General features: G+C 45.8%; 1 protein-coding gene across 5 annotated transcripts in view; it reads right to left on the bottom strand.

Annotated features, from left to right (window-relative positions):
* The window catches only part of PRKCH (protein kinase C eta), a 119,795-nt gene that overhangs the window by 89,236 nt on the left and 6,002 nt on the right, over nt 1–24,557 (bottom strand). The window contains exons 1-2 of one of the 5 annotated variants that reach the window (XM_030005089.2): nt 5,014–5,059; nt 2,445–2,508 (exon numbers count right to left, since the gene is read on the bottom strand). In XM_030005089.2, coding sequence (XP_029860949.1) covers nt 2,445–2,508; nt 5,014–5,025 — 76 coding nt within the window. In that variant the 5' untranslated portion in view covers nt 5,026–5,059. The other 4 variants (XM_030005066.2, XM_030005072.2, XM_030005080.2 and 1 more) reach the window with 4 other exon arrangements.

Below are 24,557 nucleotides of genomic sequence, written 5' to 3'. Positions count from 1 at the left end.
CCTCCACTATTCAACGACTGGGAGAAGTTAGTATCCACAATCAGGCTTGCCCTGGATTACGTCTATTCTTGGAAACTCTAAATGTGACCACACATGGGACTAACCAGCCAAGAAAAACGCCAAGAGCTGTCTTTGATCTTCCTGTTCTGTAAGTCCACACATCCTCAATAACGACAGAGGAAAGAGAAGTAAACTGTTTCCAACATTTCCCATTTTCCTCGGAAAGCAGTAGCGGTGCAAACATCCGAGTTCTCCATCTCTTGTCTTTGAGACCTTGTTAGCAATATGCCTTAACAGCTTCGCCACCAGCACAAGTTTGAAGCACACTGCATTTATGCTCAAACCCACCATCCCTGCTCTACCCTGCTTTAAATGGCCAAGCATGACACACTTACATGTGGATACAAACTGGGACGCAGGTCAGTAAAAGCCCTCTGGTTTCTTCCCTCTTTCCATCATTGGCTCTGTCATAGGCAATTAAAGCCAATTTCTAATGTCCTCTTCATCCCTAGGAGCTATGGCCTCTGGACCTGCAAAAAAGTCCTCCAGGCTTCCCTAGCACACCTTTTCACTCTCCCTGTTCTCTGGTTACAAATAGAAAGCTTTTCCCAAATTGACTTGAAAAAGTAAACTTCATGTCTCCCTCTCAAAGCACAGTTGTAGGGAGCACGTCCCTAGAAGAAAAAGGGTAAATGATCTGTTAACATTTTATGTGTGGATAAATGCGAGAGCAGTTCCCAGACCCCAAACTTGACACCTGGGCAGAGAAAAACATGCATTCGTACTTAACCGATAAAGAACTGAAAGTTGTAGTGATGCTATGTGGCCTGCTTGGCTTTACAAGGTAAGTGAACTTCACTGGAAAAGGGAATTCTGGTCCTCTCTGCCCTGCTGCAGTGCCAGGCTGTGATACTCCTCGTCTCCTCCATCGCTCCAAGATGAGGAGTCAAAGTCAGGCTTCCTGTTCATGTCTCCCTCCTAACACACCTTCTGCAAGCGGGATTACACCTTGCCCACGGTCTCTAGGAGTAAGAGCAGCCCCAGCTGCACACCGGGAAGAATGTCTGCAAAGCCTGCCACTGCTTCCACCACCTCAGGGCTCGGGGTGCTGCTCTGGAGAAGGACACCATCTCCCTGCAAACCCTTGCTGGGCCCCCAGGTGTGGCTCAGCGGATCAGTTCTGTAACCAGCTCAAATGCTTTAAAAGGCCACAGCCATCCTGCCAGGAGCAGAGCACTCCTGGGGTGTAAACCACACAAAGAAAACCAAAAACTTCACCAGCTCCTCTGGTGCAGCAGGTCCCCATCAAGCAGCTGCCCAGGCCCCAGCACACATCAGGCTGCCGGCTCAGCAAGAGCGAGAAAGCACCCTGAGAGCATCCCAGTAAAGCACAAGCTTGTATTCAAACCTGCATATGAAAAACAAAGGCAGGGGCATTGAGAGGCCTGGGCACCCGGCACAAGGTGGAAGCTAGGGGAACGGCTACGCAGGAGAGCAGAGCTCCCCCGTCCCTCGAAGCACGCACCCCTCCAGCTTGCGCCCTCCTTGCATCCAAGACGGAGCACGGCAGGGTGGGCTGCCTGTGCTGCAGCCCCCGGCACAGCCTTCGTGCAGAGCAATGGGTTTCTGGGGCAGAACAAGAGAAAGCATTAAAAATCCAGCTCTCCCAGGCTGCAGGTAACAGAGAGTGGAGCAGATCCTGCCTCCGTTCTTGGCTTCTGCACAGAAAACGCTCCCCAACAAATGCAGTTTGAGGCTGCAGCTAAAACAAATAAGAACCATGGTGCAAGTCTGAAGAATATAAGCTTTTTATGAGCTCTGTCCCAGATTCCCTGGGTTCCTCCAGCAGAGCTCACATCCATGCTCATAGCTGGTATCACAGTAAACAACAGGGAAATTAAAAACATCATACTATAAAAGATAGTTAGAGCAAACAAATCTACCCAGATACTTTTTCAGGGCAGCTGTCGCACTAAAAAGCTTCTAAGTTTCCTGCGCAAAGTGAACTCGGGAAACAGAAATGCATGTGAAGTAGATGGGAATCATTATGGAATAAAAATCACGCCGATGTTTTAAACATGTTCTATTTTAAACACGCTCTACATGCTCCTTAGCTTGCCCTTCAAGAGGCACCCAGGTGAAAAGTACGAGTGACAAAAACAATCCTTTTGAAGGACAACTTCAGATAAATAAACCAGATCAAGCATGAATCGGCTCCCTGAGTCCAAGATCAGAGCAATAGCAGAGCAGAGGGCACACACAGAGTGAGCCGTTACAAAGAGCCCCGTTCAGGTTTCCCACACTTCTCACGAAACCTCTGGCACACAATAGCACGTGGCCTGCATGAAGAATGCCATTTGCTTATACACTGCTTGGTAACTGAAGGCAAGAGTATACACCAGAGTCCAGCTCTTAATGGAAACAAGCCAAAATGATTCCCTTACCTTCTGTGAAGCTGCCTGTAAGAGTTATGACAACAAACACTTTGCCTTCTGGCTCCAAATCCACCTGAAAAAGTAAAGGAAATGTTAGAAGACTATTTCAAGGCAAAGATTCTTCTCGGGATTTTGCATGATAAATCTTGCCAACTTTTAATAATATTTGAAGCTCTATATATATTCTCATGCACACCTCTAATTTTGCAAAAAAATCAAGCATTCAGGGCTCCATAACAAATAAGGAACTTGATCCCTTTCTTCTCCTAGAAACGCTGAACAATCTCAACCTTGCTCGAGGAAATAGATATTAAAGAAAAAAAATCAAATATGGTTAATAGTGTTCCAATTTGTCAGATAAATGAAGCGGAAAGCAGGAGTAACATTAAACACATGCAATTCTCTGAAAAGATCCATGCATATCTGTTTGGTGAATGGATACTTCCTCCCTATTATATCTTATCCCATTTAAATTATTTCAGTCTCTCAAAATACTGTCAGTGCTGGGGTAAACACCGATTTCTTACATAAATCACCTTTTGGCCTTAAACCATAGAAAATAGAAAACTGTTAGTGCTGTTACCTAAGGACTTGTTATCGTTTAATCTAAATTAGATAGAGATACAGAACATAATTTTAGGGATCAGAGATTCAATCCCAGTGTCGGTCAACCTGTCCTTGAAAGAAGGTATTTATTTTTTGGCGAGTAGATTTTTCATTTTTAGTTACATTTTTAATTAAGGTCTTGCTTTTGGGTTTTTTGTTCACTAGCTAGTTTTTAGCAAAAATCACAGCTAAGGATCCCTGAAGTTTAAGTCAGGCTGTCACACAGAAATCTCACTTTCAAAAAAAAAAAAAAAAACCAACCCAAGGCACCCCCCAATACACCCCCAAATTACAAGGTTAAAATTAGCAAAGAGGAGCTTCACATCTCATGGGTATCAATAATCTGTGCAGAACAGAAATTCTGAAAATAGACCTCTCTGGAGGAATGACTAAACATGATCGTTCAAACCCCCTCTGCTCTTGTACAGCCACCTTTCCCTGGTCTGGCAGAAATAGAAGCAAGCCAACTTCAACAGCCCCAAGTTTCATCACAGAGATGCCCACAGTTTTATACACTCTGGTGTGCACACTGCAGGGCAGAAAAACATTTCCCGGTCCTGCAAGAAAGGTTGATGAACCCAAGGCTCCCTCTTTTTTCTCGGGTAACATGCAAAGTATCCTGCCAACACTTTGATTCCTCTTCAGTGTTAACACATACCACATCATTCAAATAAACTTCTAACCATAAGCCTAAGCTACCAGAGCAACAGTGTATGAACCACCACTAATCCAGACATTTGCCCACAGTTTGCAAAACACTGCCAGGCACTAGCCGGTCCTTTTAAGGGAATAACATTAAGATACAGATGTAAGAGAAAGTTGAACTCTATATATCCAAGGGAGGAGCCAAACAGCCATGCTACAAATGGACAGAAAGTATCTGCACTGCTGTAAGTGGGGGAAGAAAGTGTCCAAGCCAGGCTGACTCTGCAGCGTTAAGGTATAGCAGCGCTTTCTGCTGGCACCTCCGCTCCTACGGATGCTAACTGCAGCTTCGCTAACACGAGCCAAGAGAAAACAATCTTCTGGGGTAAGTGAGGGGGAAGCAGAGACAGCACACAGCATCACATACATTTCCCTAGCCTACAGTTTGTTGCAGAAGTAGAGAAATTGTTTTTAAACTATTGGGAATTTGTTAGGATGAGCAGAGCAAATACTTTCAGAGAAAGGATAAGAGAACATCCTATTTGCACAACTCCAGCTACAGTCCAGAAGTGACACGTCTCTATCAGTGGGATACAAAACAGGGAAGCTAGAACTGCTCAGGAAAAACCTATCGAAATGTTGATTTTATGGGCACTGTATTTTCCACTAAAAAAAACCCAAAACCACACAACCAAATCAATCTCACAGGGAAAATTTAAATTAAATATTTAGCTTTGACTCAGTATTAATTTTTGTATTTGCTTGGGCTGCTTACTACACTGGCTTTAGGAAGCTGTGTGTGAACAGCCCTCTGTCTCTATTAGTATCGAAGACACTCCCCAAATAAACTTCAACTCCAGAGATATCATGCATCATTATTACCTAAATTTCAGTTCGCTGGAGAGATATGCAGCTTTGTAAAGAAATGGTTCTTTCAAAAACGTGTACTATCTATAAAATATATACATACACAGTCACCGAAATTGATTTATGGGGTATGAAGAATTCAGATTTTATGGGAAAATCCTTACTTACTTAGGTTTCCAAACTCATTCTTCAGTGCTTATCATTTTTCTGCCAGTCTCCATACACAGTGATATGTTAAGACTCCTGTTTTCACATTCACAAAGAGGATCCTTCCTCTGTTCTTCTGACATACATGGTCTCCAGTGGGATATGGAGCAAATCCTGCACTCCTTGTTTAGTCTTAAAAGGAAAGGCTCGTCAAGACAGAAGCAGCTAGGCTGAGACCAGGAGATGCAACAAAAGCATCATCTACCTTTGACACAGGGCACAAACAAAAATTGGTCCAAACTCTGCGACACACCTTGTTCTCCATCACTGCAAATTGGATTCCTCTGCCCAAGGTAGCACAGCCTCACAAAGCAGAAACAAAATAATACTAAAAGTAATAGCAGGAGATTTATGAGAGTTATATAACAACCTCTCTCCCTTCCAGACTCCAAGATTAAAGACCAGTCAAATCCCCTACACCAACTAAGCAGCCATGCTCGTATTATATCACAGTTCAAGAGCACTCAATAAAGATGATCTAGCTACACTCAAGAACTTCTCATGGCACATGTTAGCAGGATTTAATGAAAAATTACAGCTGAAAGGCTCCAAAATGAGGACTGAAGCCCCAGCATGCCAGGAGCTGCTGAAACTTTGGCACACGGGCACCCCGCTGGATGCAGGATCGATAGTGAAATCTTGCCCTGTATAAGAGGTTAAACCAGACGGTCTGAAGAGTTTCTCTGGTCTTAAATTGATAGCAACAGCAACAACAAAAGATAAGATACAATGAAATTAAGTAATTAAAATTAATAAACGACTGGTAGAAGCCTGGCTTTTGGATCTGATGTGATCTCCTTTAAAGATGAAATTTGACCAGCTAAGCAGCAGCCAGTGCAATATCTGAGATCAAGTCCCAGATACGTGGAACGTGCCTGAAACAGAAAACAATCTCCGATCTAGAAAACCGAAAGGAAAAGGTCTGACTGCAGGCCTGCCCGAGCTCAGACGACGAAGCAGCTCCCAGACAGCAACACCCACCCGACAGGACGTGCTGCCTCTCGCCATCGCTCGGTCCCCCCCCGTACCACGGCGGCGCAGCGCGGAGGGGGCCTCGCGCTGGCGGCAGCTCGCTCCCGTGGGCTCCTCGCGCCTGCTGGACCGCAACCCGCGCAGCCCGCGCAGCCCGACGGACGTTCGCGTGCTGAGCCGGCGCGATCGGTTTGCTAAGCCCGGGTCCCGGGGCTAACCTCAGCCATCCTCGCAGCTCCGTTCCCCGTGTTCCGGCCCCTGCTTTACACCTTCGTTACCGCCTTCGCGCCTCGCAGCGCGACTACACAAAGAGCATGCGCTTCGGGATGGCTTTACCGACCCAGCAAGCAACCGCAGCCACGTTTAGGCAGGCAGAAATACGCCCATAACCACCCGAAACCAGGTGCCCGCAAATGAGGAGTGTGGTACCCTACTTCTTCCCCAAAAGGAGGAACTCCTAATACAAGCCCTCCTTCAATCTCTTCAGTCACTAAAGAACTTCCATCCCTAGCACCTACTTTCACCGACTGAGAGGACTTCTCGCTATGCTCTGTTATTAAATAAGATTCGAGCACTTCAAAAGGAAGCAGCTGCCAAAGCACTGGCCCTCCAGCCATGGAAGGGATAACCCTATCTAGCAACGGCTGGCTGGCGGCCCAGGCCCTGACTGTGCGCCGGCAAGGCTCCGGCGATGTCGGTACCTCCCAGCATCGGCGAACACCCTCGGGATCCAGCCTCACAACATCAGTGCGGGTGTAACACAAGTACCACAGATGTGCCAAGTTTTGCTTCTCACTTCTTTTCTTTCTTTTCTTCCCAGCATCGGCTGTGGCTGCTTAAAGGCAAAAAACTGTGTTTTTACAGAGAAGCAGGGGCCACAGTGTTATTCTTGACAGAATTATTAAAGTCCAAAGCAGACCATGCAATCAGTTTGGGTCAACAATGCAGCTGACACTGATCTTCTTTCTCAAAAAAGCAGGACAGGCTCAGAGAAACTCAACAGCCTGAAGGCAGCACAGATGATGCTAAGGGGGAACTCCTATGTCATAATATAGGAGATAAGCGATACAGGAATGTAACCATCTGTATGTATTTGGCAACAATATTCAAAGAGTAATAAGTACAGAGAAAAGTTTCCTAATGCCAAGATCTATTTAGCACATGGTAACTTTTAAGGAATCACAGAATTCTGCCCGGAAGGTTTAGTATCAGAGCAGGAGATGCACCGCAGTGGGAAAAGTCCTGTTGTACTGCGAGAAGCAAAGGAGAAGCCTGAATTTTTATGCATGCATGACATTGCGAATGCTATGAGGTACATTGATCTCCAAATAAATCGAAGTAAACTGGTGGTGTGCAGCATCACAGCATTGGCACTGATAGCTGTAAACAGTAATCACCCTCCCCTCTCTCTGGCACTTTTGTCCTCAGCCTGGTCCCCCAGAGAACAACTGGGAGGAAAAATACCAACTTTCTGGCTGTTTTAGAGGTAACTTGGCCAAGTTTTAGCCAACTGGGAGAGGGAAGAATGCTTATCGGTGTAGTAAAGCCTTTAATCGCCACTCTCTTCTAGTTCAAGGAAAAGGAAGACAGCACGTGCCTCCATAGCACAAAGGCTCGATAAGATCAACTGTTGGAGCTCAGGAACCCCCTTTGTATCTGTAAGAACAACACAGGATTTTGGCCCAGAGCTAAGCATACACTTTAACTTCTGTTGAACTTCACAGCCGTACCTAAGAGAAAACAAGCGCTGGAGGATTTTGGCAAGCGAGCTGGAAATGAGCAGGTAAGGACTGACAAGTTCAGCCGCGGTTTCGTTACGCTTCCATCGTGAGACGCAACGCTTTGGCAGCGAGGCTGAACCCAGGACCGAGGAGGACTTCGCTCCTAATTCAAACCACTCGCAGGGTGCCCCATGCCTGAACTTGCCGAGATCGCGCAGCTCCACGTGACTTCAAAGGGAGCTGCAAGGGATCGGTTTCCCACAAGGAGGGGCCCCAGCCAACCACCTCATACACCTTCTCCAGAAAAGGACTGTACCAACATCGTTCCCGACAGCTAGGCAGGTGTTATTAACTCCCCTTCTCCGCGTTACAAAAAAAGCTAGTTCGGGAGCGAACGAGGGAACAAATGCAGGGAGACTCAAACAGGGCTCCTTAACCATATGCCTTCACACATATAGTAAAACTGGTCGCGCGTGATTCAGCAATGGAAGAGGTTTGGAAAACAAATTCAGAGGGAGGGTAATCTCTCGGGCAACATATCAACACCCAGCTGAAGCATCCACTGAACTCGAAGAGCAGGTATAGTCAGTCGGCCTCCGAGAGAGCCCGGCATGCCTCTGTGAAAAACTCGCTGCGGATGGGCAGAGGCAGATCCGAAGGGTGGCTGCCTGCCTGCGAGTCGCTCGCTCTCCAAAATGGAGACGAGGTGGACCTCCAGGATGAAGAGACATCTTCAACGTTGCATCTGGCATGAGCATTAATTCTTGCAAACACAACTTCAAAAGACTTTTTCCTCCCTTCCCCACAACAGATAATCCAGTCTGGGAAGCCTGATCTGAAGCACGCTGAAATCAGTGGGAATCTTTTTATTGTCTTTGGATCAGACACAAAAGACGACTGCATTTACCCTGGAGCCCAGAACATCCTTTCTCCCATTGCTGCTCCGTCCTTTCTTCCCCACAGGCACAATTAGTAAGCATCCTAGAAGTGCAACCTTTTTCTAAGCCATGTCAATGCTGACGTGGCTTCAAAAACAGAACAAGCCAGACACTTGCAGTGAATAAAGCAAATATAAAAGCAACCTGGGGACTTAATTAGCTTAATTAAACAAGTAGCTATATCTTTTGACTTCCTACACAATTTTTAAATTTAATTAACAGAACTGCATATATAATCAGTCATTTGTAGAGGCAATTCCCAAGGCTCTGTTCAGTCAGAAGAGCTGAAAGTCTGGGTTAGGCTAAAGCTGGTTTTTCACATGCCTCTAGTTATTTCTTTCAATTTTTCTTGTTTAAGCTCCTAACAGATCATGCTTATGGAATGTCACATCTTTCTGTATTTTAATAAGGTAGCACCTCCACCTGAGCATGCCTTTGTTGGACAGGTCAAGTAGCAATTTTCTCAGCCAAATACACGGTGTCTGGATTAATCAGTCCCTCTTGTATGTTTCGAGGCTGACAGACACCTATCTATCAAGTCAAGAACCCTGGAAAAATCCTTAGGGCTCTCTAGTGCAAAGGGGATTTTGCATTTCCAGGCCAACAGATTAAAGTATTTTTCCTACAAATGCACAGCATGCAATTTTTAAGATTCAAATCAGTGTGCCTAAAAAAACAAAATGGGGTACCAAGCACCTTCTCATTCCTGCAAAGGCTGGCAGGTGCTTAGGGCAGTAATTTCCACCCCAGGTGCCAAGGGCAGACTTGGACAGTTTCTCAGTGACCCGTGACAAGCTCCATGCAGGGGAGGCCCTAGCAGATGCTATTTGGTGAACAGCAGCGACCACAGCTCTTGTTCCACACGAGATTTGAATCTCGTGCTGCCAAACAGCAGCATCTCCCTGCTCCCACCACGATTTAATTTTGATGCCAGGTCTCAAAACAAAGAGCGAGCACAGGGTGACACAGCGCTGCAGAAAGGCTGCCAGTCCCACCTCTAACTGGTAGGGCTATGCACCATGCTGAATTCCCAGAGTGTCGAAGCCCTCGCAGCTCACCGATTCCAGCTGCAGCAGATGCACGATTAGACCTGGAGATGACACCTGGTCCGTTGGGGGTCAGCCTGGCCATCCCCTGTTAGGGGACGAAGGCTCAAAACTTCTGCCTCCTGCAAGTGACAATAACCGTCAAAGTTTCAGGGGGAAAAAGAAACCTTTGCAACAACTATTACTGCTGTACGTTTAACACTCTGGAGGTTAACCCACAAATGGGTGGAAAGTTAGTCTCTCTCATAACTCCTATAACCAGTTATTCCAGCTATTAGTGTAATATTGTCATTCTAATTTTTTGTTCCAGGACAGCTGTTTGAAATATTACTTTTGCTTTCAGTCAAGCTGCATAATTATAAGCTGTGTGCCAGCCATGAGCAATCATGCATAACTAATGAGTCTTAGCCAATCCTGGACTCTTTAATCAATTTTAGTCTGGTTTCATCCAAGAGACTACCCACCTCAACAGGAGATTTGCTCAGGTAGGAAGAGGAAGGGCTGCAACAAGATTTATCTATCCTGTGAAAATTCCTGCCAAGAAAACCTGTTTGAAGGGCTACAAATAAAATATAGATAAAAAAGGAGGTTTCCAGTCTTAAGAAAAAAATTTTTTTCAAAAGCATGAGCCAAAGCGTGCTCCTACTGGAGTTACACCAACTTCTATGACTTTTGAGAAATCCCACTTCTAAAGCAATGAATGATTTATGAGTAATAGTTGCAGGTGACTGCTCTTTAGTATATTTGAAAAAAATTGTAGGGTTATAAAGTTAAAATGAGAGAGAGACACACACACAATTGGTTAAGGGACTATTATATTTTTGTTCTCCTTATATTTTTAAGGAGAAAACCAACTACTCCTCTCTGGAGGGATTTCTGATCTCTTTTTCCTGAGTTATGTGGCAGGGGAAGAAATCCAATTGCCCATTTATCAGTCCCACAGTACTGAAGTTTCTCAAAGACCGGGCGTTGACCCCAGCAGTACCACCACTGAGCAAGGACCCGTTACTTCAGATTTCAGTGAAACTCAAAATGCAACGGGGGATGGAGGAGAGTCTAAGTCCCACGCACACACTGGAGCCTGCAACAGAGAAGGGCTCTCGTCCACAACCCCAAGACAAGCGTGGGGCTAGAAACGACTGGGGGTGGTAAACGGGCCGAGAAGAAAACATGAAAGATGACCAGACCCTAGCAGCGAGGGTCCAACTTCTGAGGGCGCAGAACACGCCGAGCACGGGACAACTCTGCAAACTGCCCACAAACAGCGAAGCAGGCACTGAAAACTCCTGCCTCGGAGCCTTCCCCTCTGGATTCGACGGGGCGGTTTGCCGTCACCCCTCCCCAGCGGGGCCCGCGGCTCAGGGGAGGACGGCGGTCTCACGCTGCTGCCAGCAGCTCGAAGCGGGGCGCGCAGCCCGAGCTCACCGCGGGCGGCTCTGCCATCGCCGGCGCGCAGCCACGCCGCGGCTTCCCGTCCTACGCAGCTCCTGCAGCGAGCCGCCGCGGCCCGAGAGCTCCTGCACGGCCCCACGGGGTAAGCCGGTGAAGCGGCGCTACTGGGATACGGAGCCCTGGAAAGCCAAGGTCTCCCCTTTTGGGGGAAGTCTCGAGGAACGGATAGGAGCGAGGCGGCGAAAAGCCCGCTCCGGACCAACCTCGCACCTGCGAGACATCAAGTCGTGGGCGATTCTGCTCCGCTTTCGCACCTGGCCAACGAATGGCATCTCATTTGCAGGTGGTGGCCAGGGGAGACGTCGGGCAGAGAGCAAAGGCTGCTCCGTGCCTCCCTGAACAGGCTCGGCAACCCAGCTGAGCGCAGGGGCAGGACACCACTTCCCGGGCGGCCTCTCGACACCTCCCCCGGCTCCCTCCCACAGCCGCTACGACCGTAGCCCACGTGAAACCACAATCGCGTGGGCAGGATGCGTTCTGCCTTTCCCTACCACACGCGCATGCAAGCAGAGCTTTGGCTCTGCTGCGCACAAATTATTAAACGCACGTCTTGCTTTGTAACGCCATGCCAAATACCATCGTGTCCAGTCCGTCACTGGATTCTCCTGCCAACTCCTCTTGCCTTCCTCCTGCAGCTTTTTTTTATTTTTTTTAAATTTTTTTTTTTAAGGGATGGCAGGGAAATCACAGATTACTATCATTTCCTAACAGGCAGACACTAACATCAGTGCAGGACCACTAAATTAAAAGATGGCAAATGCAGGGCTTCATTTTCAGCTGTTTGAACACTTGATTACAGCAAATACGCCCATGGACACATTTGGTAGCTGGTATCAGGCTATCGGTTTGCATATGCAATGTATAGAAACCTGCCTGCAAACACCTATATATGCAATTGTAGGTAAAAGAGGCTGAAAATGGGACAGGGTCTCTGCTCTTGAGAGGCTTAGGAGCTTTGACAAACAAACAAACAAAAATCTTCTATTTCCACTCAATGAACAGTAACAACAGGTCAATAAACCTCAACAATCAGTTATTACCAACAAAACAAAAATCTTTCAACAGCTATAGAGCCCTGGGACACCACTTTAACTATTACACTCTGGACCCACGAGTTGCGAAGGGATGATGCCAACAGCTCATGTTTTACTTCTCTCACTGAGTACACAATGCAGGAAATGACGTTTTCTATCTCCAAGTTCTGGAGATGATCAACAAATTTATTTTCTGTCACATATGTTAACTCAATATAACTTGGCAGAAAAACCAGGAAGTTGTGCCGCCAGTTTTGCTGTTTACAGTAATAAATAAATAAATCACTGACGGGTGCCAAGCAGGCAAGTTGGTGGTGGCACTTCCCGTTTGGAAACACTCCAAGGGCCATAGCAATGAGTTGGTGAGCGGAGTTTCCTCAAAGTAAAACACTGACATAGCTGAGCTTAGGACTGATACAACGTCCCCCGACAAGAAAAGGGCAGGCGAGTGCTAGCGAGGGAGCGAGCCCAGGTAGCCCATGTACCAGCCAGCACACACCAGAGACCTGGGTTTTGCCCATAGGGGAACAGAACAGGCACCAGGCAGAAATACAGAAGGAGAAACAAAAGCATTGGGCAGAGAAGCAATAACGACGCTCTCGGTCTTGAGGAGAAGTCTTCCAAGGCACGGCATTCACCTGCAGTTTTAATTAACCTTATTAAAAAATCTTGGCAGGTTTATGAATCATGCATGACTTTACATTAAGCAGCAAAGTCTGCATCGTGATCTGAGATTCTGTGTTCAAGGCACTCTTGTTGGTCAGCCAAGGATCGTCACCACACAGCTACAGCAGGAAAGCGCCATGTAACTTAGGGGAAATCCAGTGGGTTGTACAATGTCAGATAGGGCCCTCAATATCCTGTTCGTGGATCCAACCCAAGGAATTGTAGACCCCTAAACCAGTCGCAATACTCAGCAAAGAACCCCTTTGCAGTTGCCTCCCCAGCACCTTGCTCATTTACATACTTGCGTTGTTCTCCAGTATTCAGCGCTGCAAAATATCTTCCCGTTATTCATAGGTTTTATTGCATAATCTTAAACTTCTGTGAAATTCTTCTCATTTGAGCCTCCATTAGGTGCGTCACTATTTCTAAAATATCTTCCTACTACATATAATTCATTTGGTGTACTGCTGCTTTTCCATTTTTGTCCAATAGCTTCTTCTTCTTTCTAAAACCAGGCCACAGCTGATGAGATCATGAACCATTAAAATGCATTAGTCCTCCAGATATAATCCATCAAATTTCTCAACACCCCAGGTAGAAAGGTGAAAGGTCACAACTTTCTGCTACTCCAACCATTTCTGTCAGAGACTCACTTTTGAAGAGCCAAATCCCATCTTTTTAATAACAGTTTAAAAGTTAAGTCCTGGTGGTATCGCAAAAGGCAATCTGCTGGAAAAGTCCAGCTATTTATGGTGCTTGATCACTATTAAGGGGTGCTGTAAAATAAAAAAAAGGATCCCAGAGTGAGATGTAATAAGCATCTCGACGCCTGCAGCTTGATGGCAGCTGGGGTTCCATGATACAGGGATTCAAATACAAACCAAAAACTCTGCAGAGGGCTTCGTTTGCAGGCACCTGCCCACTTCCTCCCTTTAACACTGAGCGTCTAAAAGATCTGTACTTAGTGGAGGGCCTTGCAATAGCCAACGCTACGCTGCTCGGTTGGCAAGTGTTTTGTGTGCTGTACAAGGGGCCAACAGCTATCTGTCCTGATCATCGCTCACCTATCTCAGCCTGACTTCCAGAGCTGCTGTAGCACTACACCCGGGATAGCTGGAACACCAAACAGGGATGGTAGGGCTAAGGGAACCTCCATGCCACGTAGGCCCACAGTGCTTGCTTTCACCCAGAAAAGCTTCCCACGCAGGCTGCCATCCCTTTTTTGCAACCCTGGTATCACACTCCTACAGCGGTGGTGGTGGTGGTGTATCTCTCCTAAAGGCAACGTGATGTATGAAAGAAGCTGCATGTATGAGATCATACACATCACCTTTTCAACCAAAGACTGCAAAGCCCCTTGGGGTGCTGAGGAAACCTTACACCATCAATTTTATAGATAAGGAAAGCAATATATGGGGATGGCAGGAGCAGAACTAGAAACAGTGCTTGTGGACTTCAAAAGCCCGACCTAGCACACTGCATGGCAGCCACCCCACCTTGGAAAAGGGCAAGGAAGACTCTGCAGTTCCCGTGAAAGCAATGCATGCCTGGACTGTACAGCAGTCCAGATGTCAAGAAGAGTCAATTGCTCCACAGCACCGGAACCCATCACTCTTTTCAGTGACTATAAAGCCTTGTACTAAGTGCTTTGGAGGGGGGACGGGGGGGATGACACACACCACCACCCCGTCAGTATCACAATGAATTAATTTATGTGCAAAATCAAGTTATCAGCAGTATTTCTGACAAAATATAAGATTTCAAATTACATATCTCAGTGGCATGCCAGTCTTTAGAACTACAGCTCCCATCATGGATATCCCTATTTAAAGCCTTAGCTGCATTACTCATCCTTAGTGAGGATACGAAAAAGGAGGGATTCATTCCAACAACTTTCGCGGCCCAGATCCTGGCATGGGCTGTAACACCACGGAGAAGCCTCAGCACTGCTCCGACCATTCTTTCCAGATCTTGAATTAATCACAGTGACTTCTTTCTTCCTCCTCTCACTTCCTCACCTAGCACTTTTTTTAACACTGAAACTATTAAGGACTAACATTTATATCCAGCCAGTATTAATACAGCACATCTCTTCTCACACTCCATGTTGCAAGATGATCTGTCAAATGATTTGAGCTGGAAGGATGAAAAGCAAACTATCAAATGTAGGTGGTGCCTCACAGGAAAGAATCTGCTTGGGACACAGCGAAAGATGAAGAGGAAGGTTAAAAGTACTTTAGCCCACACGCTAACCCCTGTCCCATTCCCTGCCAACAGCTTATGGGATTCTTTAACATCCCTGGCACACACATCCCAGAACATCACGTAAAAACAGTAGCTGTTTCTGGCCGCAGAGCCAATTAGATGTTTCTAAAGGTACAAAAAAAAGGAGTGCCAAGGCATGCGCTCCCCCAGCATTCCTGAAGGTATGATGCTTGCTCCTGCTGTCCAGATGTTACCACTCACGTCTCCACTCTAATCCCACAAGGTCCAGCATTGGAGTCACAGTCAAGTCTTCACGCAGCAAAAAGAATGTAGGTTGGGATCTAGTACGCAGCTGACAACACCCAGACAGGACATGCCATTGCCAACATTTGCTTCGCCAAGTTAGATCATATCCTATTTGTGTAGTGGTTTTTGTTTGTGGGTTTGTTTTTCTGTTTGGGCTTTGGGTTGGTTTGGGGTTTTTTTTTTTTTGGGGGGGGGGGGGGAAGTACAATAAAAAATATATCTGTAAAACAGCAGTTAAAAAAAGGGTGCATAGGTGACGTTCTTCATAGTGAAGGACCCTGGGTTGTGTATTTGTACAAAAAGGATTGGGGGGGGGGGGGGGGGGGGGGGGGGGGGGAAGTCCCAAAATCCTGAAGCCAAGCACTGCAATAACAGACAGACTACTGTCCAAGACCAAGCAATTTTCAGTTCCATCAAGTCTGTGATTACAGTTTTCCTCATCTACCTCATGAGAGAGATGATCTCACTACCCACTTGTGACCATAAAGTCATAGCTGTGACTCCAGCAATTGAGTTGAGACGGGAAGGAGCTGAAAAGTGTCAGCCTCCAGCCTTCTCCCGGCCACTGGATGGGTGACAAGGTGACATGTCACTGGGATATGCTGTTCAGCTGATCCAGCCATCTGCCTCCATCTGAAGGAGGTGGCACTTCTGGGGTTTGTGTGCAACTGCAAGCTGACAGGCAGCTTGCTGGCATCTACCAACAGCATATTGTCACGTATTTCCCCTTTTTAATAATTCTTTTTCCCTTTCCAAAGCGTGGTTTCAAGATGAGGAAGCACTTCTCAACCAATGTGACCAAGATGTACCTTGGATTAAAAAAAAGGGGGGGGGGGGGGGACACGATGACCCAGAAAGTGTCTGCAGAAGAAAAGGTCAGAACATGGTTAGAGTGGTTTTGCTCGCATGTCAATCGAGAACGCAACCTGATGCTGACCACATTTCCCATCCGAAGCTCAACATCACCTGCAAAGCTGCAGATAAATGTTGTTCTCTTCGAACAGAGCTTTTGCTGGGGATCACTGCAAGTCCGAGCACATGGCAATCCTAGGTAAGCCGGGAGCAGGACAGGCTCCATCACATGGCCATCATATTTAGGACAACTGCTGTCATGTGCCCACCTTGATAAATATTTAGTTTCTTTGTGAATGGAAGGCCTGGCATTTTATCTGTGACACAGCCAGTGTTGCATGTGCTTTATATTACAAACACACATGCTTTCAACTCCAGCCCACTAGCTAATACATTTAAAAGTATAAATACCCTTCTGGAGAAAAGTACTTCCCTACCTGGGTGGCACTGCTAATGTGGACCTTATGCTACTCCTCCCGCTGACAAACAGCCCTTGCTGAGGGGGGACATACTACCTTAAGTCCCAAAGCATAATTTTATTCGCCCCAGGAAAAGTCACATCAATTTTAGTCTTATAACCTTAACCAGAGAGCCTTCACCAGCTGAGGACAGAAATCCCTTGGACAGCATTTATAGTCTTTCAAAATAAAATCAAATAAATTCCCTTCTTTAAGGTTTACCAAGCCCTGTAATATAAAGCTGAGAAGCCAGTCAAACAGTTTCTCTCTTCTGTACAAGCAGGCTGCTCAGTAATGACCTTGGGGGGAAGAAAATGAAAGAGATACAGTCCCTCTAATAACTGCCATACATCCAATGAAGTGAACCATTACAAATGCAGTCCCCTAAGAAAGATAATAAAACACCTAATGCTATTCAACTGCTAATAGGCATGACAGCATGACACTGAAAGAGCCCTAGATAAGATTACAGCAGCGAAGAGCTGGATCCTAAACTAGCTGCATTGGAGCTGCTGACTAGATCCTTGCCACCGCTGCACCATGAGTTTTGGCTTTTCACGAATCTAAAAGATTCCTCTTGCAGCCCAGCAGCACTTGAAAGACTTCTCGGACATTACCACACACAGTAACATGAAGCACTGAGGTGGTTTCGGATACTGAGATAGAAAGTCTGAACAAGTAATGACCCACTGGAAAATTCATAGCAAGAGATGGAAAGATCTGGTACTCTTCAAACACCTACATGTTCTAACTGTGGCTTCGAAGCAAGCCACAACACTGCCTATTGTAAAGAGCACCGTTCCTGTGGAAACGGTTGCTTAATGTTGTTAGTGATGGAGTAACAATAAATACTAGAGGTGCACAGAATTTTGCAACTACCCATTTACTGGCTAAATATATATATATATATTTAAAAGAAAAAAAAAAAAAAAAGAGGTCCTGTTCTTATCGTTGACAGTGAAAAAAATTATCAGAGTATTTTTGAGAGTATTATTGTGCAGCTGAAGTAACCAAAAAAAAAAACCCCAAACCCACATTTCTCTGCAAATAAAATTTCGTATGCCCAGGATTATTAACATAAGGAGACTGTTTAGTCAACCTAGAAGTGAACCACAAAACTTATACTGAGAAAATGTTGATGAGCGTTTTCAAGGTCAGGAAGATTCTTTCATAACACTCTTTCAGGAGCCAAGCACAGGGGCACCAAAGGTTGTTTAAAACCAGCAAGCCTCAGTTACTCTTTTCTCACCTAATGTTCATGTTCAAAACAGGAACAGGCACTTCCAAAATGTTACTAAAATAAGAAGTGGCATTGCTTAAAAACAATGAGTACTGCATATCCATTGCTGAGGCAAGTCTCTTTGCAGTAAGCTTATTTATATATAGAAATAAATCCACTGACCTCGTATTAATCACAAACACTCCTTTCCCTATGACAAAGGGAAGTGACAAACTTGCAAGGACACATCAGAAACCTTCTGAGATTGCATCCACATAAGCCAAAACATGTGATGACTTGAATGAACACTGCTTCTCTTCAAAGAAATCCACCCAGACCCTACAATTTTACTCTTGACAAAATCAGAAGAGTGCAATTCTAAAATGAACCATCCAATGATTTTGAATATTCTAAGGTTCTTCTAAAATTCTGGAGTTCTAAAGTTCTTAACTCTAAGAGTTTTACCCAACAAAGCGGTAACCAGAGGGAACACAACCAGTCAGAGGAATTTCTCCTCGTTACAAGCGGCACTAAACGAGAACTGAAATGAGTGTGCGTTGTGTCCTGTCTGTCCCACAACACGCACGCATTTGCAGGCATTTCTATCTACCCTGCAAGCATTAACATCCTGCGCTCCTGCAGATGTGCAGCCACACGCAGCAACTGCTCACCCAAGACAAGCTAAAAGACACGGCTTTCAGCACCCCTTCGGTGGAGCTTAGGTAACATCGGAGCTGGGTTTTGTACGCGTCCAACAGTGGCTGTAGTTAACTGCTGGGAAGAGCATAGGGGTGATTATGAACTGATAAATCATTAAGCCAGTTCTTCAGCAGATACAAAATAAAGGGAAAAGCCATCTTGGTATCAAGCTTTGATCAAAATCGGATTACTGTCCCCAGCCTCCCCAAAGCTTCCCCCCACCCTTTTCTTCCGGCCGTCACCACTGCTCTGCAAAGGCAGCAGAACGGACGCTGCTTTCGCACGACTCCAAAACCACAGTTCACAGCCCACCACGTTAACTCATTCGGCCTTTGACTGATGTTTTATTGAGCAAGCTCAGCTATGAAATGGGGTAGGCGAGAAGCAGAGACACGAGCAGGAAGCACTCTACCTCTCTTGCTGCACAGCAACTACCCATGGGGCAGAGGAAGGACAAAAATCTGCTGGGTATCCTCCTAGATCTGTCCTGCACAAGCTGCCAGAGCTCACAGGTCACAAACCTGCTGAAAAAGTGCTCCATCGTGGTTAAACACAAAACCCATTCCTAATCTGGATGACTTTGTAAGCATTCACCCAAAAGAAAAGGATTTCATCCATACTAGCACATGAACGTCTTTTGCCTACAAGGGGCCAAAAACCATTCTGTGAGGATGTGCCTGAATTTTTGATGCTTTATTCCTGAGCCTGCCAGACACTCCAGAATCCAAGAGTTTGCTCTCCATTACACCACCGTCACTCCAAGATGATGACAAGCCCTAAGGATTTGGGTACAGTGAGTCCTGGCCTGCAGAGACAGCACCTTAACAGTAAATGCGGGGGTCACACTGTCCTTCAGGTAGAGCTAGAGATCTTAGCCTCAACCTGTAGAGATCTGGAACATGCAAGAGAAACCATATCTGCTTCTGTAACATTGCTGCCCGTTTCTATTGTCTCCGTCATACCCCTTTTGTCCCTCAAAGGGAAAGAGCAAGGCCCTACTGTCTGGGCTCACTAACGCAGCTCTAGAACTTGCTCCTTTCTTGGACATGAGCACAATGAACTTGATGCTCTTCTAGGCTCATGCCAAAAACCATTCAGCAAGATTTTGCACAGGAAAGTGCAACATGTTCCCTCCTAGAATTAAGAAGATGGGGAAAAACTCTATCATCTTTATTGGCAAGACAGGCTAAATGTTACTTGAGCTAATTATTTGAAAATGTGGTCAAAATGAGTTACTGTCATTAAGTACCGATAGGGTTATTATAATAGGGGCTAATTTTTGAGAGGAAGATGGCTTATCCTAGCACAGCTGGGTTTCTACCCAGTTTTGCTCCACTTCAAACCAAGAACAGCTTAGTTGCTCATATAGTAGCTACTAAACCACCACAATTACATCCCACTATATTAAGGAAGACCTAATAAACAAGCATTTTTTCTTAGCGTAGGTCTGTAATCTGCCACATCGTGAGTCCCTTGCAGAAACAAGAGGCTGATACTTCTATGAAAGGAAACTGACTGGAGGGTCATTTCCAACAATCTCCAATAAATCACACACTCCCCCCACATAAGCCAGTCTTGTGAGAGTACCCAAAGCTCCTACACTGGACTTTTTACTATTACTAAGTAAACAGATAATAAAGTGATAGGTGTGGGGCTCCATCTTGCAAACTGATTATCAACAGCAATACTCCCACAAAGCCCTATTAGGGGATGGAGGATCACCCTACACATTTGACACCACTGTAGCTTTTGTATTAAATAGTGTGTTCCAACTGAGTAGCTTTGACAAGAAATCCCACCATGGATTTGGACTGCACAGGAACATTTTCCTCACATAGTTATATTTTCCTCCAGGCTCAGGAGCAAAGTGCCTTACAGAATAAATTTTCATTGAATATATTAATGTTAGATGCCTCAGTCTGTGAATGACCTAGATAATAAACTCATTGCACGGAAGCCAATTCCCTCCTCTTTCTTAGAGCTCCGTGAGCACTCACTGTGCTCAATAAATAATGTACAACCCAGCCATCATTATAAAGCCTTGTTGCATGCAAGAAGGAGGAAGGAAATGTGTCCAGTTCTTCTCCAAATTAGACCAGTGCAAAGCTGGCAGCCTAACTCCATTGATGCCACTGGGAATGCACCAATGTAAGCCTGGCAAGCAAAAGCAGAGGCAAGCACCAGGCTCCTATTCTGCTGAAATCTCACAGAGGACACAGGCAAACTTTTTACAGAATGACATTTTAAAACAAATAAGAAAGGAGGAAGACAACTTCCACATCAGTGTTATTAAAATTAGATGCCAGAAAAAAGTCATGTATGGAGAGCAGCTGGAGAGCAGCTTCTCATGGAGTGTGCCAGAGTTTACATGCACAGGAGGGATAAGAATTGGTCCCCGCTGCATGAAAGGTTTCTCCCTCTCTTCAGATTTAAAGCATTTAAATTTTAAAAGAATTAAAGGATACAAGCTAGGAGAAAACATTCAGTAAATCAATCCCCAGATTTCACCACTTAGAACAACATTTTTTTTCCTTTGCTCTTCAATCCTGGGCAAAAACCAACAAGCTATATGGCCTTGTTTACCAAGGAAAATAAATGCAGGACAAAGTAGGAATTCAAACAGGATAAACTAGTCTTTCATTAGTTGTTCTTGATCCAGGCGGCCTTCGTTATTCTGAAGGAACTTAGCCCAGAATTGAATACATTTAGTACAGGATGAGCACACTGACCAGTCTAAGTGGAGAGAATCACTCTAGAAACTAACTCACACATAGACAAGCCAACCCCAATGCTATCAGAGACAGCATTTATTTGCAACTATTTTGCCAGATAAAAGCACTTAGGAGTACAGACATCCCATGCTGATTTTTACTGTCATAGTAAAACTGTCACCCTCTTTCCTATCCAGACCATAGAGCCAGCCAGCTCTAACGAACTGACACAACCCTAAATGATCTTTCTGACAGTCCACATCTCTCTCTGACTCATACCTACAGCACTTGGCATAGTTATGACTGGTCCCTACTTGAACCTGTTACAGCATCTGTAAAACTGTGAATGACGGCAAATATTTTCTGTCCAAAAAGCAATAAAAGGATTTCCAAACTAAGACCCCATTGCTACCGTAGGAGGTTTAAGATACTAAAGCAAGTGGAGATGTATATGAAGGCTTTAATTTACAAGTGATGTCTTGCTTACATGACAGAGTAAAATTAAATTTACTCAAGAGAAAAATACAAATTACAGTACTTTGCTAAAATGGAGAATAATGACAAAGAGCTAAGAAAAAAACATACGAAACAAGCAAAGGAAAAACAGAAACCACAGAGCAGGCAGAGAGAGGGCTAGAAACCAGAAGTGCTGTAGGAAGGTATGAGCTGCTTTTTCAGACCAAATCAGACCAGCTGACAAGTCAAAATCCTGCCTCTGAGGATGGCTGATACTAAACATATGAGACAAAGGCAGGAAAAACATCTCAGTGTTCAGATATGGAACTGCCATCTCAAACCTCTCCTCAGCCCCTAGATGCACATTGTCAGACTGTCAGTATAATTCTTACTATTCGGTGTAATGTCCTGGGACAGCACAGATACGCAGCCTGTTTCTCACATCCTCTCCCTCACTCGCCTCCATCTGAGAGGTTACAGGGCTGTGCTGATCTGTCAAGTGATTTCACACTGCAAATTATTTTATCAATTTATTTTTTTTAAAAAGCACAGCAGACATGTAATACTCATACACCAAATCACATGTTTAGAAATATGTCTTGCATGGATGTATTTTCCTTCTCTCTTTCTTTTGACAGAAATATCCCTATTGCAATAAAAAGTTTAAAAAAAAAAAAAGTCAAAAAAATTCCACTAAGGCCTACACAGCATTGTCACGTTGGTTAAAAAAAATAGAATAAATAACCTATCTCCCATCTCACAAACTGAAGTCAGCTACCAAAGCTGCCCAACTTTTGTTTCTGCACCAGTACTTCATCTCCTGTCTGTTCAACAGCCAGGAGACCCCTCCTGGAAGGAGTCTGGAGAGCTGCCACCGTATCACTGATACAAATACAATCAACTCACTCATGAAACTCAATACTTACGAAACTTGGCAGGTGAACACCAAGAAAAAGTCTTTATGTAACGTCATCTACAGGTTCACGCTCCCCTCCCTCCTGCCCTGCCAACATTTTTTTTGTATTGCCAAAGCTCATGGGTAACTACAGTCATAGCAGCATGCTCTTACTCCAGTGCAAGCTATGCCGACCCGAAGGACAGGTCTACGCCGTATAATGGAACACAGAAATTGGCTGCATCCCTCCATCAGGACATGGATCACCGGTGGGCTAAAGAGCACGAGGCTTTCTGGGGATGCCGTGGTTCCCACAAGGAAGACAGTGGCTGAAAACAAGCTGGTGGCTGCCAGAGCAACTCTTCTGCCTGCAACCTGAGCAATTCTTCTGCCTGCAACCTGCCCCCTGCCCCACATCCGAGGCACCCCAGGGAAGAGCAAAGCAGGGAATGGGGCCGTCAGCTGGTAAAACTGCTCTGGCAGGCCTGTGGGATAGATCTGGTCATCGATTACATGCCTCTGGTCTAGCGTAACAAGGGCAGAAGGGCACACAAGGCCTCGCAGGGGCAGTGAAAAAGCAATTTTTTCCATCACCTTGGGCCCAGCACAGACGCCGAGATCTTAGCGCTGAATATCGGTAGCGCCAGAATTGCTGAGGAACACTTGCTTTCATGCAGCATTGTGCTAACGCAACGAAACCTGGCGTACATCTGTTCATGGTGCTGGCTTTCAAAATAAAGCAGGATGGTTTCCTCAGCAATTGCCTTCCCTGAGCGATGAGAACATCTCATAATATCAAAGAATAAAAAATGTCATTGGCATTGCAGAAATTTAAGTAATTTGTCTGGCATACCCTAAGTAGCTTAGTAACATTAATTGGATGCTTCAGGATGCACTTTGTTTTAGACATACATTTGCTATCTTTGATATAATTATAAAGCAAGTCTTTCCCTCACAACCAGCCAGGGCTTCTTGTACCAGCACAACCAAGGGCATGGCTTGGGAGAGGAACAACGCCTGGTGAGCTCCACCAGGACACGACGCCAGGTTAGTTATCCAGGACTCCAGCCTTGTTCACTGCACGGCCCCACAAATAACACAGGGGTGGAATAAGCAATCAGAACAAAGATTCTCGCTGTCTCCAGAAGAAATTAAGTCTGCAGCATGGTTTGACATATATTAACTGCGTGCCTAAATAGGCTGAGATTTGGGAGGCAAGAAGGTGCGATGCCTGATCCAGAACACATTACAAAAGCTGCCAGCAACTCGTTTTACTTGCTAACTCCTCTGTTCGCCTTTTTCTCCATGGTTACACAAAAGGTCCCCGATTTCTTGATTGTATTAGCAAAGCACAATAGCTACAATCAAGCCTAAAACATCAAAGGAGCTTTAATAGTTTGCAAAGAAAGGGTGGGAGTCTTATTCACTTCAGTAAGGGATATGCTTTCATATTGAATTACACTGTAAATCAGTAGACTTTCTAATGGCATTTCAATAGCTTAAACGGCCCCCTCGACAATCTTTTCTGCGGGGTTTATTGCCTATAAGCTCAAAATGGCCAGAAACCAAATCGTTACTCAGAAAATACTCCTAGCAGAAAGCCTCGGACAGCCTGGATGAAATGCAGAGAGACCTGTGGCAAAGGCTAAATGAGAACACAAAGGGAGCGAGGCGAGGCCAGCGGGGCGCAGAGAGCAGGGCTGGGGACAGACCTTCCCGGGGTGCCGGGCTCACTTGTGCTGCGGCCACCCCGCCGGCCCCCCCCGCCTCCTCCTCCTCCTCCGCACACAGCCTCTCCGAAAAGAGCAACCCCAGGGCTGGGGGCACGGGCAAGCCCCCTCAGGAGCCGCTTCTGCCATGACTTACGCTGCCGAAGGAGACACGGGCATCAGCCCTTGGCCTGCCGCCTCTCCCCCTAACCAGGCCTTGCAGGCAATTCAGTGGCAACCCCGCCGGCTGAGCAACAGGCAGCAGCAGAAACAGAAAGCTAACACTGGCATAAAAGCAACCACATTAGCAAGGGCTTCGACAAACAGCTCCAGAAAACCTCGTGTGACTACGCGAGCTGGGGCCTCTCCCAGCCGCCCGCTCCACCCCGTGCCGAGAAGCTGCCACCAGGCCGGAGAGCCGAAGCGCCGGCGAGTGGGCTGGCAGGCAAAGGCAGCGT

This window comes from Aquila chrysaetos, chromosome 2 (assembly GCF_900496995.4).
Source record: "Aquila chrysaetos chrysaetos chromosome 2, bAquChr1.4, whole genome shotgun sequence".
Classification (NCBI taxonomy): Eukaryota; Metazoa; Chordata; class Aves; order Accipitriformes; family Accipitridae; genus Aquila; species Aquila chrysaetos.
Note: the sequence above shows the minus strand (reverse complement) of the source record. Positions and strands in the feature narration are given on the sequence as shown.